Source organism: Aphelocoma coerulescens, unplaced genomic scaffold, assembly GCF_041296385.1.
Source record: "Aphelocoma coerulescens isolate FSJ_1873_10779 unplaced genomic scaffold, UR_Acoe_1.0 HiC_scaffold_97, whole genome shotgun sequence".
NCBI lineage: Eukaryota > Metazoa > Chordata > Aves > Passeriformes > Corvidae > Aphelocoma > Aphelocoma coerulescens.
Genome location: NW_027184078.1, coordinates 867,759 through 891,165, shown reverse-complemented (window position 1 = coordinate 891,165; position 23,407 = coordinate 867,759). Strand labels below are relative to the sequence as shown.

Genomic DNA, 23,407 nt, shown 5'->3' with positions numbered 1-23,407 from the left:
TCATAAACCCTCCACTTTTTACCGATTTTCCCTGGATTAAAAACCCCGGGTTTTCCCGGTTTTCCCTGGAATTTCCCTCCGGGAGCCTCCAGAAACCTCCAGGCGTGTCGGGGGATCCCCTTTGTGCCCTCAGGGGTGTTTCGGGGGTCCCCTTTGTGTCCCCCCCCGGTTTGGGGTCACCCCGGCCCCACTCGCCGCGGGCGAACAGAGTGGGCGTGGCCTCCCGCCAAGCCCCCGCCTCCTCCCACCTCTCGCACTCCCATTGGCTGTTGGAGCTGTCAATCATGCCCAACCCCGCCGCACAGTGGGGGCGTGCCCTCCTGCCCATGTCCCACCTCTTTGCCGTATCTCGCCCTTCCATTGGCTGATTGCGCTGTCAATCAGAGCACCAACCCCCGCCCCAGCCCCGCGCGTGGGCGTGGCCTCCCGTGACTGACAGCTCGCTCGCCCAATGAGAGGCGCGGTGCTTCGCCACCTCCCCGACGTACAGCGGGGCCGGGGGGGGAAATTTAGGGGGGGGGGGGAGAAATTTGGGGGCGTCGGGACCCCCCGGGACCCCCCGGGACCCCCCCGGGACCCCTCGGGGGCGGGGCCGCGCCCGGCCGCTCCGGCCCTTTGTGTCGGCGAGCGGCGGGCGAGGGGCCGGGACCAGCTCGGGGGGGCTGCGGGAGGGACCCCAGGTTTGAGTGGGGGGGGTGGCTGCGGACCCCCAGGGTTTGGGGAGCGGGAGGGCAGGACCCCAAGTCCGGGGGGGCTGCGGGACCCAGGGCTGGGTGGGGGGTTCAGGGATGGGAGGGGGCCGGGACCTGGGTCCGGGGGGGCTCCGCGACCCCAGGTTTGAATGGGGCAGCGTCCAGGACCCCCGGTGTGGGGGGCTGTGGTATCCCCAGGTCTGGGGGGGGATTCAGGGCAGGGAGGGGGCTTCGGGACCCCCAGGTTTGGGGGGGCTGCGGGGTCGGGACCCAGGTCTAGGGGGGTTTCGGAACCCCAGGGCCGGGGGGAGTCGGGACCCCAATTACGGGGGTCTCGATGGACTCCGAGGGGGGGGAACTTTACAGAGGTCTGGGGGCTTTTGGGGGCAAGGTGGGGCCGGGGGGGCCTGGGGGTCAGGTGGGGCTGATGGGGGGGTCCTGGGGGTCCTCAAGGCGAGGGGGGGTTGTAAAGCTGGGGAGGACCGCCAGGATGGGAGTGGGGGAGGGGTCTTTCCTTAACCATCCCCTGTCCCCCCCCCCCCCTTCCCCAGATCCGCATCGGGATATTCGGGGGGGTCACGACGGAGCCCGGCAGGATGGAGACCCCCCCTCCCCGGCCCCGCTGGCGGCTGCGACCCCCGGACCCCGCGGAGGGGGGGGACCCGGCGGGGGGGGGACACGGGCGGGCCCTCGAGCCGCCGGTGGCCCCGCGGGGAGTGGACGCGACGCCTCGTCCCGGCCCTTCCCGGGGGTCCCGGGGCGGGGTCCGGGGGGGCCGGTACCGAGATGCGGCGGCTCCGGTTCCGGCAGTTCCGGTACCAGGAGGCGGCGGGGCCGCGGGATGTTTGCCGGAGGCTGCGGGAGCTGTCGCAGGGGTGGCTGCGGCCCGAGGTGCGCAGCAAGGAGCAGATCATGGAGCTGCTGGTGCTGGAGCAGTTCCTGAGCATCCTCCCCGAGGACATCCAGAGCTGGGTGTGGGTCCGGCACCCCGAGTCCTGCGCCCAGGCCGTGGCCTTGGCCGAGAGCTTCCAGCTGGGCCACGGAGATCCCGCCGGGATTTGGGAGCAGCAGGTGGGAGCGGAGTGGCGCAGGGGTCTGGACATGCGGTTGGGGGGGTTCCGAGGGGCTCCTGGTCCCGAAATTGGGAATAATCGCTCCCCCCTCCATTCCTCCCACTACATCCCACCCCATCAGACCTCCCCACCATGGATTCCAAGCTCATTCCAGAGGGGAGCCCCCAAACAGAGACTGGAAAGGGGGTCCTGAGTGCCTAAATCCCCTTGGCAGCTTTCAGGAGTCCTGGGCCCCAAAATCCCCTTTGCATCTCGGGGGGTCCTGGGAACCCAAAACCCTTTTGGGGCCTTTGGGGGTCCCAGGCACCCAAACTCCCTCCACAACTCCTGGGCATCCCCAGCACCCAAATCCCCTCTGCAGCTTTTAGGGGTCCCAGGCCCCAAAATCTCCTTGGCATCTTTTGGGGGTCCTGGGCACCCAAATCCCCTCAGCAGCTCCGTGTCCCTGTTCCCGCGTGCCCCAGGTCACCGTGCGGGTGAAGGTCGAGGATGTGGCCCCCGGGGACGTGGAGGACCCTGGAGCTTTGGGGGTCCCACCGAGCCCCCCATCCCCATCGGAGTCCCCCCGGGAGGAGGCAGCTCCGGGCAAAGAGAAGGCGGTGGCCGAGGAAGAGGAGCCGCGGGAAGGAGGTACGGGGATGGGGGCAGGAGACCCTTCACCCACCCCAAAAACGGGGTGAAGGTGCTGCCACTGGAGCCGGGGGAGCTTGGAGGTGGTGGGACCCAAAAACCATCTCAGCGGCCCCAAAAGTTGTCTTCTGGGGGTCAAAACCATCTCGGGGGAGCTTGGAGGTGGTGGGACCCAAAAACCATCTCAGCGGCCCCAAAAGTTGTCTTCTGGGGGTCAAAACCATCTCAGTGGAGCCAAAACCAAAATCCTGGGGTCAAAAACCTTCTCTTTGGGCACAAAACCATCTTGGGCTCAAAACCATGTCCTTGGGTCAAAATCAACTTTTTGGGGGTCAAAAACCATTTCTTTGGGACAAAACCATCTCACTGGGTCAAAAACCATCTCTTAGGCTCAAAACCCATCTTGTTTGGGCTTCAAAACATCTCTTTGGGCTCAGAACCTTCTCCTTGGGATCAAAAACCATCTTGGGCTCCAGAACCATTTTCTTGTGTCAAAACCCATGTCCTCGGGCCAAAATCATCTCCTTGGACTCCAAAACCATCTTGGGTCAAAACCCATGTCCTTTAGTCAAAAACCGTTTTGGGTTCAAAACCGTGCCTTTGGGTCAAAACCAATTTTTTGGGGTCAAAAACCATCTCACTGGGTTCAAAACCATCTCCCTGGGCACAAAATCATCTCTTTAGGCTCAAAAGCCAGCTTGGACTCAAAACCCATCTTGCTGGGCTCTGAAGCATTTCCTTGGGTCAAAAACCATCTCACTGGCTCAAAGACCGTCTTGGGCTCAAAACCATCTCATTGGGCTCAAAACCATCTTGGGTCAAAAACCATCTCCTTGAGTCAAATCCGTTTTGGGTTCGAAAACATCTCAATGGGCACAAAATCATCTCCTTGGGCTCCAAAACCGTCTCCTTGGGTCAAACCCCGCCTGATTGGAGGTCCAACCTCACCCTTCTCCCCATGGTCCTGATGGCCTCCCATGGGTGGGTTTGGGGGGTCAGTGGTGGGAGCCGGACCCTCCCCACCCGCACCGGAGCATGGAGGGGCCACAGCCGGAAATTCCCCATCGGGAACCACCCCATGGACCTCATCCTCTCCCGCACAGGTCCCATCACAGCCCCAGAGCTGCCCCTTCCCCAACCCCAACACCCACCCGACATCCCCAGAGCCGCGATTCCCGCCCGGAGAGGAACCCCCCGGCGCCAAACCCAGCGGGACCCCACCGCTTCCACGGGAAACCCCACGGAGGACGCCGGGAGCGCGGAGAAGCCGCCGGAGCGGCCGTACCCCTGCGGGCAGTGCGGGAAGACCTTCGGCCGCCTGACCCACCTGAAGACCCACGAGCGGACGCACACGGGGGTGAAGCCGTACGGCTGCGGCGCCTGCGGGAAGCGCTTCGGCCACCTGTCCACGCTGACCACGCACCGGCGCCTGCACACCGGGGAGCGCCCGTACGGCTGCGGCGCCTGCGGGAAGAGCTTCACCAACCCCTCGGACCTGAACAAGCACCAGCGCTCGCACACCGGCGAGCGGCCGTACCCCTGCCCGGCCTGCGGGAAGCGCTTCAGCCAGCAGTCCAACCTGACCATGCACCGGCGCAGCCACACCCAGGAGCGGCCCTACCCCTGCCGGACGTGCGGCAAGAGCTTCAAGTACCTGGCGGATCTGACGGTGCACGAGCGCTCCCACACCGGGGAGCGGCCCTTCCCCTGCGGCCACTGCGGGAAGAGCTTCAGCAACAAGTCCTCGCTGGCCCGGCACACGCGGATCCACGCCCGGGCGGCGGCCAGGGACAAGTGACAGCGGGCGGGCGATGGGCGGGGGGCGTTGGTGGCCGTGGGGGGACAGCGCTGGGTGGTGGAGCTTGGGGGGGGTTGGAGGAGGGGGGATGGGAGGTGTGGTGGGGCCCCACGAGCCCTGGGGCTCCAGAACTTGGCTCCCTGGTCCCGGAGATGGGAGCGATGTCCCCCAGGGGCTGGTGGCCCCAGGACTGCCCTGAGGTGGGTCAAAAACAGATGATGATGGACGTGAGCTGATGTTTGATGTCTCCCATGACCTGGTGGCTCCATGATCCCGTTCCCTGCTCCCAGAGGTCCAGCAGGGGTGGTGGGATGATGAGTTGATGTTCCCATGACCTGGTGGCTCCATGATCCCATTCCCTGCTCCCAGATGTCCAGCAGGGGTGGTGGCACCATGACTGATGGGCTCCACGAGCCTGGTGGCTCCAGGACTTGGCTCCCTGGTCCCAAAGAGGGGACACAGGTGAGGGATGTCCCCCAGGACCTGGTGGCCCCAGGATTGTTCTGAAGTGGATCAAACATGGATGAGGATGGACATGAGCTGATGGTTGACTCCACAATCCCTTTCCCTGCTCCCAGAGATCCAGCAGGGATGGTGGGACCATGACTGATGGACCCCATGAGCCCAAGGCTCCAGGACTTGGCTCCCTGATCCCAGGGATGGGGCACAGGTAAGGGATGTGCCCCGTGACCTGGTGGCTCCGTGATCCCATTCCCTGCTCCCAGAGGTCCAGCACGGGTGGGACTGGTGTCCCCCAGAAGCTGGTGGTCCCAGGACTGTCCTACAGTGGATCAAGCATGGATGAGGATGGACATGAGCTGCTGGTTGACTCCACGATCCCTTTCCTGCTCCCGGAGATCCAGCGTGGGTGGTGGGACCGTGGCTGTTGGTCCCCATGACCTGGTGGCTCCATGATCCCGTTCCCTGCTCCCAGAGGTCCCACACAGGGGGTGGAATGTTCCCATGACCTGGTGGCCCCAGGACTCCCTGTCCTGCACCAGCATTGGCCGACCCCAACCGGCCATTCCGGGGGGTCTTTGGGGGTTCTCCAGGGGGTCTCCCGGGGGTCTCAGGCTCTGCCCTCCCCCAGCTTTCCCCTCCTTCCCTGGAACAATGGATTTTTGTCCCTTCTTGGCCTCGTGGTTCAACTCGGGGTGGGGGGAGGGGGGGGGGTGAGAGCCAAAAATTCCTGTTCTTCGGGAAATCCGGGATCTCCCCAAATCCCCGTGCTCTGTAAGGGACACACTTTCCCCCCCCAGGGAATTCTGGGCTCTCCCCAAATCCCTGCCCCCCCTGCAAATCCCTGCCACTCCCATCCCTCTCAGGGACATCCCCCTCAGGAAATTTGGGGTCTCCCCAAATCCCTTCTTACCCCTCCCAGGAAATTTGGGGTATCCCCAATTCCCTGCCCCCACTAACTCCCTGGACCCCCTCAGAATTCCAGGACCCCCAACCCCTCTCTCCCTCCCAAGCCTGGATTGTTCCAGACACCCCCCCCAAAATCCCGGACATTTCCCCGGCCTTGGGATGGGGTTTATCCCTTGAATTTTGGCTTTTTCCCCCTCCAGCGTTCCCCCAGGTCCCTTTGCATCCCTTATTTTGGCTTTTTCCCCATTTTCCCTCATCCCTTTGCTTCCAAAATCCGTGACTCCACACGTGGGATTTTTTTTGCTCTGCAAATGATTTTCATGAGAAACAAGAGGGAGAAACCAACATGGACACAGGGAATGGGAATTGTGTCCATCCTGCTCTGGGGGGAGGGAGGGTCCAGCTGGAGAGAGAAAATTTTGATGGAAAAAAAAAGGGGGGAAATCATGTAGGAAATGGATTTTCCTGCATCCTGTGCCAGTTTGGGGAATCTGGGGGCAAAAAATGGAGACTCTTGAGGGCAAAACCAGCGTTTTCCTGGATTCCGTGGTGTTTCTGGGTTTTTTTTTTTGGGAGCAAATGGACAATTCAGATGGAAAACGCCACATTTTCCTGCATTGTTGCCACGGGGTTTGGGACTGGGATGAAGGTTATACCACGAAAACCAAAAATATGGGAGAAAAACCACCAAACCCAGCGATTTTCCTGGATTCTGCATCATTGCTGGAGTTTTTTTTGGGAGAAAACTGGAAATTCCACTGGAAAAGGCCGCATTCTTTTTGTGGTTCCAGACAGGGATGAAGGTTCTGCCATGAAAATGAAGAAGACTGGAAAAAAACTCAACAAATGTGGCAATTTTCCTGGATTTCAGGGTGGTGTTTGAGGTTTTCTGGGAGAAAAGAGGAAATTCCGCCACATTTCCCTGTGCTGTTCCAGGCAGGGGTGAAGGTTGTGGCACAAAACTGAAAAAGATTGGGAAAAAATCCCCCAAACCCGAGGGTTTTCCTGGGTTTCCCGGTGGTGTTGGACTTCTTTGGGAGAAAAACAGCCAGAAAACCACACTTCCCTGCATTTCGGGATGAAGTTTATGCCGTAAAAGCCAAAAAGGTGGGAAAACCGCGCCGAAGCCAAGCGTTTCCATGGATCTGCTGCCGTCGCGTTCCGCGGGGGTTATCTGGGGGAAAAACCAGCGGGAAAAGCCGAATTCCAGGAGTCGCCCCATCCCTAATCCGGGCAGGGTGGAAGCTCGGTGAGCTCCCGGCAGCGCTCGAGGCCGGCGCGGACGCCGGTGACCGCCCGGCTCCGCGCCCAGCCCGCGATGACCACGCGGTGCTGGCGGCCAGAGCGGAATTCCCGGGTGAGCCAGGCCGAGAAGGGGACGCGGAGGTCGCGCCGGAGCCCCCGGAGCACCACGGCGCATTCCGAGCGCGCCGGGATCTCCTCGCGGACCTCGTGGACGCGCGACACGAACTCGGTGGTGCTGGCACCGCCCACCCACGGCACGGCCGTGACGTTCCCTAAAGTCCATCCCGTCCCCGTGAGAAGCAGCGGGGCCACCCGGAGCACCCCGTGCGCGGCCGCCAGCGCCGGCAGCTCGGCGCTCCAGTCGTGCTCCATCTCCGTGGCCTCTTCCAAGGTGACGGATTTTAGGGCGGCCCGGCAGCCGTGGTTCCTCGCCAGGACCTCGGCCAGCGCCGTGTCCTCGGAGAGCTCCTGCACCGCGCTGCCGTTGTAGGACACGTTGGCGATGGAGACGTCGGCCGGGCCCTGCCGGACCACCAGGATCTGGTACCACTTGTACCAAATCTCCTCCCCTTGCACGGCCACGAACAGCGCCTGCTGCTCCTTGGAGGCTTTTCCCAGCCCGTCCTCGCTCCGGCCCACGAAGAGGTCGGTGAGGGGACAGCCCTCCACGGCCCCCTCGGGGGTGCTGCCGAAGGACGTGTCCACCCAATCCAGCGCCTCGAAGCCGCCGGGGTTGACCAGGATGTGGAATTTGGAGTTTCTCTCCTCCTGTTCCAACCACGGGCAGAAGCAGAAGGGGCCCCGCTCCGGGTCGTAGGCGCCGAGGTTGCATCTGTGAGCCCGGGTGGAGCAGACGTATTCCAGGCGGCCGGAATGGCGGTTCCAGTTGGAGACGGCGTCGGCGGGGAGCTGGCCCTGGAAAGGCACCCACTGGAGCGAGTTTGGAGCGTCCTGGGAGCGCTTCCGGCGCGGAAGGAGCTGGGCGGGAGCTGGAACGAGGAGTTGTGGGGTTTGGGGAAACTGAGGGGGGTCTGTGGGTTGGGTGCTGGGACTGGGATGGACTGGGAGGGGATTGGGATATACTGGGATGGACTGGGATATACTGGGATGGACTGGGAAGGGATTGGGATATGTTGGAATGGACTGGGATATACTGGGATGGACTGGGAGGGGATTGGGGTATACTGGGATGGGACTGGAAGGGGATTGGGATATACTGGGATGGACTGGGAGGAGATTGGGATATACTGGGATGGACTGGGATGGGACTGGAAGGGGATTGGACTGTACTGGGATGGGACTGGGATGGGACTGGAAGGGGATTGGGATATAGTGGGAGAGACTGGGATGGACTGGAAGGGGATTGGGATATAGTGGGATGGACTGGGATGGGACTGGAAGGGGAGTGGGATATACTGAGAAGGCACTGGCATATACTGGGATGGACTGGGATGGGACTGGGAGGGGATTGGGATATACTGGGATGGACTGGGATGGGACTGGGAGGAAATTGGGATATACTGGGAAAGACTGGGATGGGACTGGAAGGGGATTGGGAGAGACTGGGAGAGACTGGGAGGGGATTGGGATATACTGGGATGGCACTGGGATGGGGCTGGGAGGAGATTGGGATATACTGGGATGGACTGGGATGGGACTGGAAGGGGATTGGGATATACTGGGATGGTGCTGGGATACACTGGGATGGACCAGGAGGGGACTGGGATATACCAGGACGGGACTGGGATGTACTGGGAGAGGGCTGGGATGAACTGGGCGGGGGGGACTGGGATGGACCGGGAGAGGTTTGGGATGTACTGGGAGTGGACTGGGATAGACTGAGATGGGACTGGGAGAGACTGGGAGGGGATTGGGGTGCACTGGGAGGGAACTGGGCACGAGCTGGGAGGGCACTGGGATATACTGGGAGGGAAAGTGGTGTCAGTGGGAGAGCACTGGGATATACTGGGATATACTGGGACATTCTGGGATCGGGCTCCATCCCGGGACTCACCGGGGTGCTCCGCGGGGCTCCTTCCCGGGGCTGGCACCGCCGCAATTCCCGGAATTCCCGGAATTCCCGGAATTCCCGTGCCAAGGACCAGGAGGGCGGCGGCGGCCAAGAGCTGGGGGGGACCCGGGAGGCGTCACCTTCCCCCATCCCAAATTCCCGAGCCCCAAATCCCCTTTTCCCGCTGGGTTTTGGGCTGAAACCCCCCCGGATTGGTCCAGTTCCACTTTTTAACTCCGGGAAAAAAAGCTGGGAAAGGGAAGGGCTGGAAATGCCCCCCCAATTCCTCCATTTCGGAGCGAATTCCATGTATTTCGTTATTTCATGGAATTTTTTAAAAAATTGCAATCTCGGGGCGCTGGGAAAAATCCCCCCCTCCCTCCCTTTTTTTTCTTTTTCCCCAAAAATGGTTTAAAATTCCCAGAATATTCCAGAAGGGATCCAGCCGTACCTGGAGTGTCGGCATCGCTCCGGAGCCGACGGAGCCTGCGGAAAAATCCGGGATTTTCTTCCAAAATCGCATCAATTTCAGGAGCCCCGGGGCCACGACCCTCCCCAAATCCGCATTTTGGGGTCCCTTTCCCCAAAATCCACAATTTGGGATCCTTCCCTTCCCAAAATCCACCATTTGGGTTTCTCCTCTTCAAATTTTGGGGTCCCTTTTCCCCAAATCCCCTTTTTTTGCTCCCCCTCCCTTCAAATTTTGGGGTTCCCCCCTAAAATTCCACATTTTTGTGGCTCCCTGGCTCCAACCTTTGGGGTTCTCCAAATTTTGGGGCTCCCTCGATTCCCAGCTCCACATTTTTGGGATCCCTAGCTCCAATTTTGGGGTCCCCAGCCCCAAAATCCGAATTTTGGGGCTCCCCCAGATCCCATTTGGGGCTCCCCCAGTTCCCAGATCCGAATTTTGGGGTTTCCCCCTCCCCGGCCCCACATTTTGGGATCCCCCAGCTCCAATTTTGGAGTCGCTTCTCCCCAAATCCACATTTTGGGACTCCCCAGTCCCACATTTGGGGCTCCCCCAGTTCCCAGATCCAAATTTTGCCAAAATCCACATTTTGGGGCTCCCAAGCTCCCAAGTTTTGGGGTTCCCACGTCCCAATTTTGTTCCTCATTTTGGGGTTCCTCCTTCCCAAACTCCACATTTTGGGGTCCCCCCTCACCTGTGCTCCCGTTTCCAGGCAAATCCCCTTTTTTTGGGGTGTTCTCAGCCGGTTCTGGTGTTTTTCGCGTTATTCAAGCCCCGAAAACGCCCCCAAAACCCCCCAGGAAAAACGTCAAAAAAGCAAAAAAAAAAACCCAAAAAAGAGAAGTGGGATTTTGTGGGGGATTTTTCCGCTTGTTGGGGACTTTTCACTTCACTTTTCGGGGCTTATTTTTACATTCGGGCCCCAAAGAAGGTCAAAGAACCCCAAAGCACCGCTGGGAAATTGGCGATTTTGGGAGAAATCCGGGGATTCCTGGTTTTCCCAGTGGTCAGATTTTTTAAAAGTCACTTTTTTTTAAAGGAATCATCTTCAAAAATGAGTCAGAAGCCCCCAAAACTGAGCCAAAAGACCCCAAAAATGAGTCAAAACATCCCCAAAAATCACCCAAACACCCCAAAAGTCACCAAAACACCCCAGAAATGAGTCAAAAGATCCCAAAAAAATCACCAAAACACCCCAAAAATCACCAAAAACACCCCAAAAATGAGTTGAAAGATCCCAAAAAATCACCAAAACAACCCCAAAATCACCAAAACACCCCAAAAAAGAGTCAAAAGATCCCAAAATATCACCCAAAAGTCCTCAAAATGAGCCAAAACACCACAAAATGAACCCCAAATCACCCCCAAGACCCCAAATCAGCCCAACGCCCCCAAAAATCAGATAAAAACATCCAAAAAATTCCAAGTTTGGGGGGTTTCTGACCCAAAAATGCCCCTCTCCCTCCCCCCCCCCAAAGTGACGTCTCCAAATCCCCCCCGGGGACCCCAAATTGACCCCAACCCCCCCCCCCCCCGGGACCCCAAAACCACCTCCCCAAACCTTCCCGAAAACCCCAAACCCCCCAGAACCCCAAATTTCCCCCCCCAAACCCCCCAAAGATCCCAAACTGAGCCCCCCCCCGCCCCCTCCCAGTGCTCCCAGTCCCGAACTGGGACCCCCAGGAGGGAACCGGAGCAGCCGCGGGTCCAATTAAACTTTATTGGGGGAGGGGGAACACCCCAAAAAATGGGGGAAAGACCCCAAAAAGGGGGGGCGGGGAGACCCCCGGGAGGGGGGAATTTGCCCCAAAGTAGTGTCGACGTCCCAAAAAAAGGGGGAAAGACCCCAAAAACGGGGAAAAGACTCCCGGGGGGGGGGGGGACAGGAAATCCCCCCGGGGAATGGGGAGAGGCCAAAAATGGGTGGGAAAGACCCCAAAAAAGGGGGTGAACCCCCCCCAAATAGTCAATAAACCAAAAAAAAAAGGGGGGAAAGACCCCCGGGGGGACCTGAAAATCTCCAAGAAAAGAGTGAAAATCCCAAATGAAGCGGGAAAATCCCACGGGGGGGGATCAGAGACCCCCAGGGGGCTGGAAAAGCCCCCCCAAAACCACCCAAAAAATCGGAATAAAGGGGGAAAATCCCCCGGGGGGGGGGGGCTCAAAAATCCCTAAAAAGAGAGTGAAAATCCCAAACAAAAGGGGGAGAAATCCCACTCCGGGGTGGGAGGGGGTGGGGGGGGGGGTCCCGGGGGTTCCGGGGTGGGGCAGAGACCCCCGGCAGGGCCCGAAATTCCCCCCCCTCCCCAAAAATCTGAATAAAGGGGAGAAAAAGCCCTCCCAAAATCATAAAAAAATCCCAAAGAAAAGGGGGAAATCCCAAAAAAAAGTGGGAAATCCCAAAAAAAAGGGGGGAATCCCAAAGAAAGGGGGGAAATCCCACTCCGGGGTGGAAGGGGGCGGGGAGGGTCCCGGGGTGGGGCAGAGACCCCCGGCAAGGCCCGAAAATCCCCCCCCCCCCCAAAATCTGAATAAAGGGGAGAAAAATCCCCCCCAAAATCACCAAAAAATCCCAAAGAAAGGGGGGAAATCACAATAAAAGGGGGAGATCCCAAAAAAAAGGGGGAAATCCCAAAGAAAGGGGGGAAATCCCACTCCGGGGTGGAAGGGGGCGGGGAGGGTCCCGGGGGTCCCGGGGTGGGGCAGAGACCCCCGGCAGGGCCCGAAAATCCCCCCCCTCCCCAAAATCTGAATAAAGGGGAGAAAAATCCCCCCCAAAATCACCAAAAAATCCCAAAGAAAGGGGGGAAATCCCAAAAAAAAGGGGGAAATCCCAAAGAAAGGGGGGAAAATCCCAAGAAAAGGGGGAAATCCCAAAATAAAGGGCGGAAATCCCAAAATAAAGGGGGAAATCCCAAAATAAAGGGCGGAAATCCCCAAAAAAAGCGGGAAATCCCAAAATAAAGGGCGGAAATCCCAAAATAAAGGGCGGAAATCCCCCAAAAAAAGGGGGAAATCCCAAAGAAAAGGGGGAAATCCCACTCGGGGGGTCCCGGGGGTCTCAGTCCCTCCGCAGGTTCTTGAGCCGCTCCTCCAGGTCGGCGTCGGCATCGGCCAAAGCGGCCGAGGCGGCCTCGGCCCCCCCGCGCCCCTCCCCCGCCGCCAGGGACCCCCCCGGGGGGGGCAGCGCTGGGGACACGGAGGGGACAATCAGGGGACCATCAGGGGCCACCCCAAAATCCCGCCGGGAATGTCCCAGACAGCCCCAAAGTCGCGGTGAACGGCCTCAAAATGCCACGGGAAGAACCCCGAAATCCACCCCGCCCCCGCCCCCCCCGACCGCCCCAAAACCTCTCCCCCCCCAAGGTCCCTTAAACACCCCGAAATGTCCCCAGATTCCCCTGAAATGTCCCCAGATTCCCCCCAGATCCCACCCGGGATATCTCAAATGTCCCCGAATCCCGGCCAACGCCCCCAAAATGCCACCAAATGCCCCCAAATTCCCCTGGATGTCCCAAAGTGCCCCCCCCCCCCCCGGGGCCCCTGAAATCCCCCGGAACGTCCCTGAAATTCCCCCAAATGCTCCAAAATCCTCCCCAAATCCCCCCAGATCCCTCCAGGACCCCCCCCCAAACCTCTCCAGGACCCCCCCCAAAACACCCCCAGGCCCCTTCCCAAAATGCTCCCAAATCCCTCCGGGACCCCCCCGCCCAAACATCCCCAAAACTCAGCCCCAAGCCCCTTAAATCCCCTCAAATCCCCCCCAGGCCCCCCAGGACCCCCCCAAATCCCTCCAGACCCTCCAAAATCCCCCCCAAATCCCTCCAGGACCCCCCAAAACCCCCCCAGGTCCCTTCAACTCCCCATGATGCTCCCAAACCCTTCCAGGAGCCCCCCAGGGCCCCTTAAATCTCCCAGAACATCCCTGAAATTCCCCCAAATGCTCCAAAATCCTCCCCAAATCTCCCCCAAACCTCTCCAGGACCCCCCCAAACCCCTCCATGACCCCCCCAAAACACCCCCAGGCCCCTCCCCAAAATGCTCCCAAATCCCTCCAGGACCCCCCCAAAACGCCCCTAGGCCCCTTCAACTCCCCCCAAAAAGCTCCCAAATCCCTCCGGGACCTCTCCAAACATCCCCAAAACTGCCCCCCAGGCCCCTTAAATCCCCTCAAATACCCCCCAGCCCCCCGAAGTCCCCCCAGGACCCCCCCAAATCCCTCCAGACCCCCCAAAATCCCTCCAGGACCCCCAAAACACCCCCAGGCCCCTCCCCAAATTCTCCCAAATCCCTCCGGGACCCCCCAAACATCCCCAAAACTCCCCCCAAGCCCCTTAAATCCCCCCAACCCTCTCCCAGCCCCTGCCGGACCCCCCACAATCTCTCCAGACCCCCCAAAATTACCCCGAAATCCCTCCAGGACCCCCCCAAAACACTCCCAGGCTGCTTCAACTCCCCAAAATGCTCCCAAATCCCTCCGGGACCCCCCAAACATCCCCAAAACTCCCCCCAAGCCCCTTAAATCCCCTCAAATCCCCCCCAGCCCCCCCAGGACCCCCCCAAATCCCTCCAGACCCCCCAAAATCCCCCCAAAATCCCTCCAGGACCCCCCAAAACACCCCCAGGCCCCTCCCCAAAATGCTCCCAAATCCGTCCGGGACCCCCCCAAACATCCCCAAAACTCCCCCCAACCCCCCCCCAACCCCCTCCCAGCCCCTCCACATCCCCCCAGAAACCCCCAAAATCCCTCCAGGACCCTCCCAAAACACCCCCAGGCCCCTTCAACTTCCCCCAAAAAGCTCCCAAATCCCTCCGGGACCCCCCCCGTAAACATCCCCAAAACTCCCCCCCAAGCTCCTTAAATCGCCTCAAATCCCCCCCAACCCCCTCCCAGGCCCCCCAGGACCCCCCCAAATCCCTCCAGACCCCCCCAAAATCCCCCCGAAATCCCTCCAGGACCCTCCCAAAACACCTCCAGGCCCCTTCAACTCCCCCCAGAAAGCTCCTAAATCCCTCCGGGACCCCCCCCCCCCCAAACATCCCCAAAACTCCCCCCCAAGCCCCTTAGATCCCCTCAAACCCCCCCTTAAATCCCCCAAGTCCCCCCAGGACCCCCCCCAATCCCTCCAGACCCCCCAAAATCCCTCCAGGACCCCTCCAATCCCTCCAGACCCCCCAAAATCCCTCCAGGACCCCTCCAAACTCCCCCTAAATCCCCCCGGGACCCCCCAAGCACCCCCCTCCCCCACTCACTGGCCAGCTCGTCCGTCAGGTTCAGCCCCAGCTCGTCCAGGACCTGGGACACCACGGCGTCACTGCCGGGACACAGGGACACCGCGCTGCACTGGGACGCACTGGGACGCACTGGGACTCGCTCCGTCCCCGTGTCCCCAAACCCCCATTCCCCAGGTGGCCCCGGGTGTCCCGTGAGTGCCCCCCAAGTGTCCCCTGGGTGTCCCCAGGGGTCCCCCGAGTGTCTCCAAGCATCAACGAGTGTCCCTGGGTGTCCCCAGGTGTCCCCCAGGGGTCCCCGAGTGCCCCTGGGGTGTCCCCAAATGTCCCCTGGGTGTCCCCAAGTGTCCCCCAGGAATCCCTGAGTGTCCCTGGGGTGTCCCCAAATGTCCCCCAGGGATCCCTGAGTGTCCTCTGGGTATCCCCAAGTGTCCCCTGAGTATCCTAGGGTGTCTCAGAGTGTCCCCTGGGTGTCCCCAGGTGTCCCCCAGGGATCCCCGAGTGTCCTCTGGGTATCCCCAAGTGTTCCCTGAGTACCCCAGGGTGTCTCCGAGTGTCCCCAGGGTGTCCCTGACTGTCCCCTGAGTGTCCCCAGGGTGTCTGTGAGTATTCTCTGGCTGTCCCCAAGTGTCCCCTGGGTGTCCCCTGGCTGTTGCCGGGTGTTCCCAAGTGCCCCTGAGTGTCCCCTGGGTGTCCCCAAGTGTCCCCTGAGTACCCCAGGGTGTCTCTGAGTGTCCCTGAGTGTCCCCTGAGTACCCCAGGGTGTCTCCAAGTGTCCCCAGGGTGTCCCTGCGTGCCCCCTGGGTGTCCCTGACTGTCCCCTGAGTGTCCCCAGCGTGTCTCTGAGTGTCCCCTGAGTGTCCCCAGGGTGTCTCTGAGTGTCCCCAGGGTGTCTCTGAGTGTCCCCGAGTGTCTCCTGAGTGTCCCCAGGGTGTCTCTGAGTGTCCCCAGGGTGTCCCTGGGTGCCCCCTGGGTGTCCCCCAGTGTCCCCTGAGTACTCCAGGCTGTCCCCAGGTGTCCCTCGTGTGTCCCCCAGTGTCCCCAGGTGCCCCTTAGGTGTCCCTGACTGTCCCCTGGGTGTCCCCAAGTGTCCCCTGAGTACCCCAGGGTGTCCCCACCTCTCGTCCTCGTCGTCCTCGTCCCCGAGGGCGTCGTCGATGGCGTCGTTCATCAGCTCCTCCTTCATGTCCATGAGCTCCGACTGCTTCTGGAACTCCAGCAGGATCCGCTGGATCTGCGGCAGCTTCAGCTGGGGACACAGGGGGACATCAGGGACACCCAGGGGACACCAGGGACAGCCAGGGGGACATCAGGGACACCCAGGGGGACACCAGGGACACCCAGGGGGACATCAGGGACACAGAGAGGACATCAGGGACACAGAGAGGACATCAGGGGACATCAGGGACACCTGGGGGGACATCAGGGACACCTGGGAGGACACCAGGGACACAGAGGAGAGCCAAGGGACATCAGGGACACACGGGGGACAGCTGGGACAATGAGGGGACAATGGGGACAACGGGAACCCTGAGGGGACACCCAGGGGACAGGAGGGTGACCCCAGGGACACCAGTGTGGCAGTGGGGATACCCAGGTGACCCCAGTGCCCCCCATCTGCGTCCATGGTGTCAGCATGACCCAGGTGACCCCACCCAGCTGTTCATGGTGGCCATGGCCCTGGTGACACCCCAGGTGACCCAGGTGACACTCACCTGCCTGTCCATGGTGGCCATGGCCCGTGTCACACCCCAGGTGACCAGGTGACACTCACCTGCCTGTCCATGGTGGCCATGGCCCGTGTCACACCCCAGGTGACCAGGTGACACTCACCTGCCTGTTCATGGTGGCCATGGCCCTGGTGACACCCCAGGTGACCCAGGTGACACTCACCTGCCTGTCCATGGTGGCCATGGCCCTGGTGACACCCCAGGTGCCCAGGTGACACTCACCTGCCTGTTCATGGTGGCCATGGCCCTGGCGACACCCCAGGTGACCCAGGTGACACTCACCTGCCTGTCCATGGTGGCCATGGCCCGTGTCACACCCCAGGTGCCCAGGTGACACTCACCTGCCTGTTCATGGTGGCCATGGCCCTGGTGACACCCCAGGTGACCAGGTGACACTCACCTGCCTGTTCATGGTGGCCATGGCCCGTGTCACACCCCAGGTGACCAGGTGACACTCACCTGCCTGTTCATGGTGGCCATGGCCCTGGTGACACCCCAGGTGACCCAGGTGACACTCACCTGCCTGTTCATGGTGGCCATGGCCCTGGTGACACCCCAGGTGACCCAGGTGACACTCACCTGCCTGTTCATGGTGGCCATGGCCCGGGTCACGCCCCGCATGGCGCTGGCCATGGCGCTGTTGGATTTCAGGGTCTGCACCCGCAGTGCCACCCCCTGCACGTTGGCCCTCATGGCGATGAACTTGCGCACGTAGCGCCGCGTCCGCACCAGGTCCTTGGCCATCACCCGCACCGCGTCCTGGGGACACGGGGACAGCGTCAGCGGGACAGCGGGGACACGGGGACACAGGGACAGCAGGGACACGGGGACATAGGGACAGCAGGGACATGGGGACACAGGGACATGGGGACATGGGGACAGCATCAGCAGGACAGCGGGGACATGGGGACACAGGGACATGGGGACACCGGGACAGCGTCAGCGGGACAGCGGGGACACGGGGACACAGGGACAGCGGGGACACAGGGACATAGGGACAGCGGGGACATGGGGACACAGGGACATGGGGACATGGGGACAGCATCAGCAGGACAGCGGGGACATGGGGACACAGGGACATGGGGACACGGGGACAGCATCAGCAGGACAGCGGGGACATGGGGACACAGGGACAGGGGGACACGGGGACAGCGTCAGCGGGACAGCAGGGACACGGGGACACAGGGACATGGGGACACAGGGACAGCGTCAGTGGGACAGCGGGGACACGGGGACACAGGGACACGGGGACAGCGTCAGTGGGACAGCGGGGACACAGGGACAGCGAGGACACGGGGACAGCGTCAGTGGGACAGCGGGGACACGGGGACATGGGGACAGCATCACTGGGACAGGGGGGGACAGTGGGGACACAGGGACACGGGGACAGCAGGGACACAGGGACATGGGGACAGCGGGGACAGCAGGGACACGGGGACAGCATCACCGGGACAGCGGGGACACGGGGACAGCAGGGACATGGGGACAACGGGGACAGCGGGGACAGTGTCACCGGGACAGCGGGGACACAGGGACATGGGGACAGCGGGGACATGAGGACAGCATCACAGGGACAGCGTGGACATGGGGACAGCGGGGACATGGGGACACAGGGACAAGCGGGGACACTGCCACTGGGACAGCAGGGACACAGGGACACAAGGACATGGGGACAGTGGGGACACGGGGATACAGGGACGGGGGGACACAGGGACAGCAGGGACATGGGGACATGGGAACACTGCCACTGGGACAGCAGGGACATGGTGACAGTGAGGACAGCGGGGACAGCGGGGACATGGGGACAGCATCACCAGGACAGCGGGGACACAGGGACAGGGGGGACACGGGGACACTGTCACTGGGGCAGTGGGGACACCAGGGCACACACAGGGGTCACAGGGACAGCAGGGACATCATCACAGGGACAGCGGGGACAGTGAGAGCCACACAGGGGTCACAGGGACAGCAGAGACACAGGGACAGAGAGGGACAGCAGGTATGTGACAGGGATGGACAGGGGACAGAGAGGGACAGACAGGGGACAGTGGGGACATCAGGAGATATCAGGACAACATCAGAGCAACAGGGGGAACATCACCAGGGATGTCCAGGGACAGCAAGGGGACATCACGAGGACAGCAGGGATAAGGAGGGGACACGCAAGGGACATCACGGGGATTGTGGGGACAGACAGGGACAACAGGGATAGACAGGGGACACCAAAGGGACAGCACGGACATCACCGGGACATCCAGAGACAGTGAGGGGACAGTGGGGACAGCCAGGGGACAGCAGGAAGAGACAGGGGACAGTCCCCTTGTCCACTTCATGTCCCCCTCAGTGTCCCCCCGTCCATCCACGTCCCCAGTCCCTGCCTGTCCCCTTGTCCCCTCCGTGTCCCGCATTCCCATCCCCTCGCCCTGTCCCTCCCCACCACACCCCCCTGCACCCCTGGTGTCCCCCGCTTCATCCCCAACGTCCCCTCCACATCCCCCAGTCCCCTCCCTGTCCTTTGCTCCCTTCCTGTCCCCTTGTCCCCGCTGTGTCCCTTCCCCCCCTCCATGTCCCCTCCGCATCCCCCAGTCCCCTCCCTGTCCCCCAGTCCCCGCCCCCTTCTCCCACCTTCCCCGTCCCCCCGCTGTCCCCAGTGTCCCCTCTCACCATCTGGCCCTGCTTGGCCATTTTCTTGATGTCCACGATGATTTTCTTCTCCTGCGCCTCCAACTTCTGCCGCTCCCGGTCCAGCTCCCGCACGGCCCTGGCCAGCGCCCGCTGGTTCTGCCGCAGCAGCTCCTCCGGCGTCTTCCGGCGGCCAAAGAGCAGCTCCATGGGGACAGCGGCACCTGGGGACAGCGGGGACAGCGATGGGACAGCGGTGGGACAGTGAGGGGACAGGGATGGGACAGGGGGTGGGACACGGCCCAGCTCCCGCTGGCTCTGCCGGAGCAGCTCCTCCAGTGGCCAAAGAGCAGCTCCAGGGGGACACTGGGGACATTGGAGGCATCTGTGGGACACCTGTGGACACTTGAGGGACACCTGAGGGACACTGGGGATGTTGTAGATGCCCATGGGACACCTGGGAGCTTTGGGGACACCTGAGGGATGTTAGGGACACTGATGGGACACTGGTGGGACACGGCCCAGCTCCTGCTGGCTCTGCCGGAGCAGCTCCTCCAGTGGCCAAAGAGCAGCTCCAGGGGGACACTGGGGACATTGGAGGCATCTGTGGGACACCTGTGGACACTTGAGGGACACCTGAGGGACATTGGGGACACCTGTGGACACTGGGGATGTTGTAGATGCCCATGGGACACCTGGGAGCTTTGGGGACACCTGAGGGATGTTAGGGACACTGATGGGACACTGGTGGGACACGGCCCAGCTCCTGCTGGCTCTGCCGAGCAGCTCCTCCAGCGGCCAAAGAGCAGCTCCAGGGGGACACTGGGGACACCTGAGGGACATTGGGGACACCTGGGACATTGGGGACAGTGATGGGACATGGCCCAGCCTTTGCTGGAGCCTCCAACGGCCCAAGAGCAGCTCCAGGGGGACACTGGGGATGCTGGGGACGCTGTGGACACCCATGGGACACCCGGGGGACATTGGGGACAGCCGGGGGACACGGACGGGGGGGGGGACACAGGGATGTGGTGGCACCTGGATATGGGGGAGACGGGGACAGGGGACACAGACGGGGGACACGGGCCCTGGGGACAGCGGGGGACACCGGGGACAGGGGGGACACGGGCCCTGGGGACACCGGGGCCAGGGGGGGCCAGGGGGACACGGACACTGCGGACACGGCGGGGCGGCACGGGGGGGGACACTGGGGGACAGAGGGAGGGACACGGACACGGGGGGGACAGGGCTGTGACACGGGGGGGGACAGGGCTGTGACACGGGGGACCCCTGGGCTGTCCCAGAGTCCCCACTGCCCCCCCAGGCTCCCCTCAGGGCCCCAAAGTGCCCCCCAAAGCCGCTCCCGGCTCCTGAAATCCTCCCGAAATGCCCTTAAATCCCCCACAGACGCCACCCAGGCTCCTTAAATCCCTCCAAGAGCCCTAAAATGTCCCCAAAATGGTCCCAAATCCCTCCAAACTCTCCCCAAACGCCCCCGGCCCTCACCCGGCTCCTCCCGGGCACTTCCGCAAACAGTGACGTCACGCGCGAGTCCGATCACGTGGCGTCAGGCGGGTTTCGATCACGTGACGGCGCCCCCAGGGGAGGAATGAACCACAGAGGAGGGGCGGGAGCGGCCACTTCCGGGGAAGGGCAGCGAGAGGAGCGGCCGGAGCGGCACCGCCGCGGGAGGGCGACCCCTGGCACGCGGGGGTGTCGGGCAGGCTGGGGGCAACTGAGTGTTCTGGGATTGGAAACTGGGCATACTGGGAATGCTGGGAATGGGAACTGGGCACACTGGGAGGGCTGAGAATGGGAACTGGGCATACTGGGAGTGGGAACTGGGCATACTGGGAGGGCTGGGAGGAAGGAACTGGGCACACTGGGAGTGCTGGGAATGGGAATTGGACATACTGGGAGTGCTGGGAATGGGAACTGGGCATACTGGGAGGGCTGGGATAGGGAACTGGGCACACTGGGATGCTGGGAATGGGAACTGGGCATACTGGGAATGCGAATTGGGCACCCTGGGAGTGCTGGGAATGGGAATTGGGCACACTGGGAATGGGAACTGGGCATACTGGGAGCTTGAGGAATGGAGCTGGGCCCATTCCAGTTTAACCAGTGACACCCACACCCCCCTCCCAGTATAACCAGTAACACCCATGCCCCCCTCCCACTATACCCAGTATAAAGCCATCCAACCAGTAAGACCCACATCCCCTTCCCAGCATGAACCAGTATAACCAGTACCACCCACTGCATCCCTCCCAGTATACCCAGTATAAACCAGTACTACCCCCCTTCAGAATAACCCAGTATAACCAGTAACATCCCCTGCATACCTCCCAGTATAACCCAGTATAGCCCACTGTAACCAGTAGCATCCCCCTCCCAGTATAACCCAGTATAACCAGTATAACCCAGTATAACCAGCCACCCTCCCAGTATAACCAGTAACACCTTCCTCCCAATATAACCAGTATAACCCAGTAAAACCCCCCAGTATAACCCAATAACACCCACTAGGTCACTCCCAGTATAGCCCAGTATAACCCAGTACAACCAGGAACACTTCTCCTCCCAGTGCACCCAGTACAAACCAGTATAACCTGTCACACCCCTCTCCCAGTATAACCCAGTAACATCCCCACAGTATAGCCCAGTACAGCCCAGTATAACCAGTAACACCCACTAGGTCCCTCCCAATATAACCAGTACAGCCCAGTATAACCAGTAACACCCACCTCAGCACAACCCACTAAGACCACTGGGTCCCTCCCAGTATAGACCAGTACAACCAGCAACATCCTCACACCCTGTTCCCAGTATAGCCCAGTATAACCAGTTACACTCCCCCTCCAAGTATAACCAGTATAACCAGTAAAACCAGTAACACCCCCAGTATAGCCCAGTGTAACCAGTAACACCCCCCTCCCAGTATAACCCACTATAACCGCTAACACTTCTCCCAGTATAACCCAGTATAGCCCAGTGTAACCAGTAACACCCCCAGCATAGCCCAGTATAACCAGTAACAGCCCCCAGTACAACCCAGTGTAAGCAGTAACACTCCTCCTCCCAGTATAACCAGTAACACCCCCAGTATAGCCCAGTATAACCAGTAACACCTCCCCAGTATAGCCCAGTAAAACTAGTAACACCCCCAGTATAGCCCAGTGTAACCAGTAACACCCCCAGTATAGCCCAGTATAACCAGTAACACCCCCCAGTATAACCCAGTATAGCCCAGTGTAACCAGTAACACCCCCAGCATAGCCCAGTATAACCAGTAACAGCCCCCAGTACAACCCAGTGTAAGCAGTAACACTCCTCCTCCCAGTATAACCAGTAACACCCCCAGTACAGCCCAGTATAACCAGTAACACCCCCCTCCCAGTATAACCCACTATAACCGCTAACACTTCTCCCAGTATAACCCAGTATAGCCCACTGTAACCAGTAACACTCCCCCTCCCACTATAACCCAGTACAGCCCAGTACAGCCCAGTGTAACCAGTAACACCCCCCAGTATAACCCAGAACAGCCCAGTATAACCAGTAACATCCCCCAGTATAGCCCAGTGTAACCAGTAACACTCCCCAGTATAACCCAGTGTAACCAGTAACACACCTGCAGTATAGCCCAGTATCGCCCAGTGTAACCAGTAACACCCCCAGTATAGCCCAGTATAGCCCAGTATAGCCCAGTAAAACCAGTAACACCCCCAGTATAACCCAGTATAGCCCAGTATAACCAGTAACACCCCCAGTATAGCCCAGTATAACCAGTAACACCCCTCAGTACAACCCAGTATAACCAGTAACACTCCCCCTCCCAGTATAACCCACTATAGCCCAGTACAGCCCAGTGTAACCAGTAACACCCCCCAGCACAGTCCAGTACAGCCCAGTATAACCAGTTAACACCCCCCAGTACAACCCAGTATAACCGCTAACACTTCCCCTCCCAGTATAACCCAGTACAGCCCAGTGTAACCAGTAACACCCCCCAGTACAGTCCAGTACAGCCCAGTATAATCAGTAACACCCCCCAGTACAACCCAGTATAACCAGTAATACCCCCAGTACAGCCCAGTACAGCCCAGTGTAACCAGTAACACCCCCCAGTACAACCCAGTATAACCAGTAATACCCCCAGTACAGCCCAGTACAGCCCAGTGTAACCAGTAACACCCCCCAGTACAACCCAGTATAACCAGTAACACCCCCCAGTACAGCCCAGTGTAACCAGTAACACCCCCCAGTACAGTCCAGTACAGCCCAGTGTAACCAGTAACACCCCCCAGTACAGCCCAGTGTAACCAGTAACACCCCCCAGTACAGTCCAGTACAGCCCAGTGTAACCAGTAACACCCCCCAGTACAGTCTAGTACAGCCCAGTATAACCAGTTAACACCCCCCAGTATAGCCCAGTGTAACTAGAAACACCCCCCAGTACAGCCCAGTACAGCCCAGTGTAACCAGTAACACCCCCCAGTACAGTCCAGTACAGCCCAGTGTAACCAGTAACACC

The 23,407-nt window shown here is 60.7% G+C and overlaps 3 protein-coding genes across 3 annotated transcripts; 1 reads left to right on the top strand and 2 right to left on the bottom strand.

Moving 5' to 3' along the window:
* Positions 1-618: 618 nt before the first annotated feature.
* Positions 619-4,202, top strand: LOC138102638 (zinc finger and SCAN domain-containing protein 22-like). The gene is made up of 4 exons (XM_069000363.1): positions 619-680; positions 1,244-1,763; positions 2,230-2,395; positions 3,499-4,202. Exons 2-4 carry the CDS (start codon positions 1,479-1,481, stop codon positions 4,191-4,193), a joined length of 1,146 nt encoding a protein of 381 aa, XP_068856464.1. The 5' UTR covers positions 619-680; positions 1,244-1,478; the 3' UTR covers positions 4,194-4,202.
* Positions 4,203-6,628: 2,426 nt separating this feature from the next.
* On the bottom strand, positions 6,629-10,639 carry LOC138102633 (natterin-3-like). Its single transcript, XM_069000357.1, has 4 exons — positions 9,981-10,639; positions 9,269-9,303; positions 8,821-8,932; positions 6,629-7,795 (listed from the first exon to the last, which is right to left on the bottom strand). The coding sequence occupies exons 2-4, from the start codon at positions 9,281-9,283 to the stop codon at positions 6,786-6,788; spliced, it is 1,137 nt and encodes a 378-aa protein (XP_068856458.1). The 5' UTR covers positions 9,284-9,303; positions 9,981-10,639; the 3' UTR covers positions 6,629-6,785.
* An 898-nt stretch (positions 10,640-11,537) lies between these two features.
* CHMP2A (charged multivesicular body protein 2A) lies at positions 11,538-20,458 on the bottom strand. Its single transcript, XM_069000365.1, has 6 exons — positions 20,377-20,458; positions 18,913-19,094; positions 16,828-17,007; positions 15,637-15,767; positions 14,540-14,601; positions 11,538-12,475 (listed from the first exon to the last, which is right to left on the bottom strand). The coding sequence occupies exons 2-6, from the start codon at positions 19,078-19,080 to the stop codon at positions 12,348-12,350; spliced, it is 669 nt and encodes a 222-aa protein (XP_068856466.1). The 5' UTR covers positions 19,081-19,094; positions 20,377-20,458; the 3' UTR covers positions 11,538-12,347.
* Between the last annotated feature and the right edge of the window lie 2,949 nt (positions 20,459-23,407).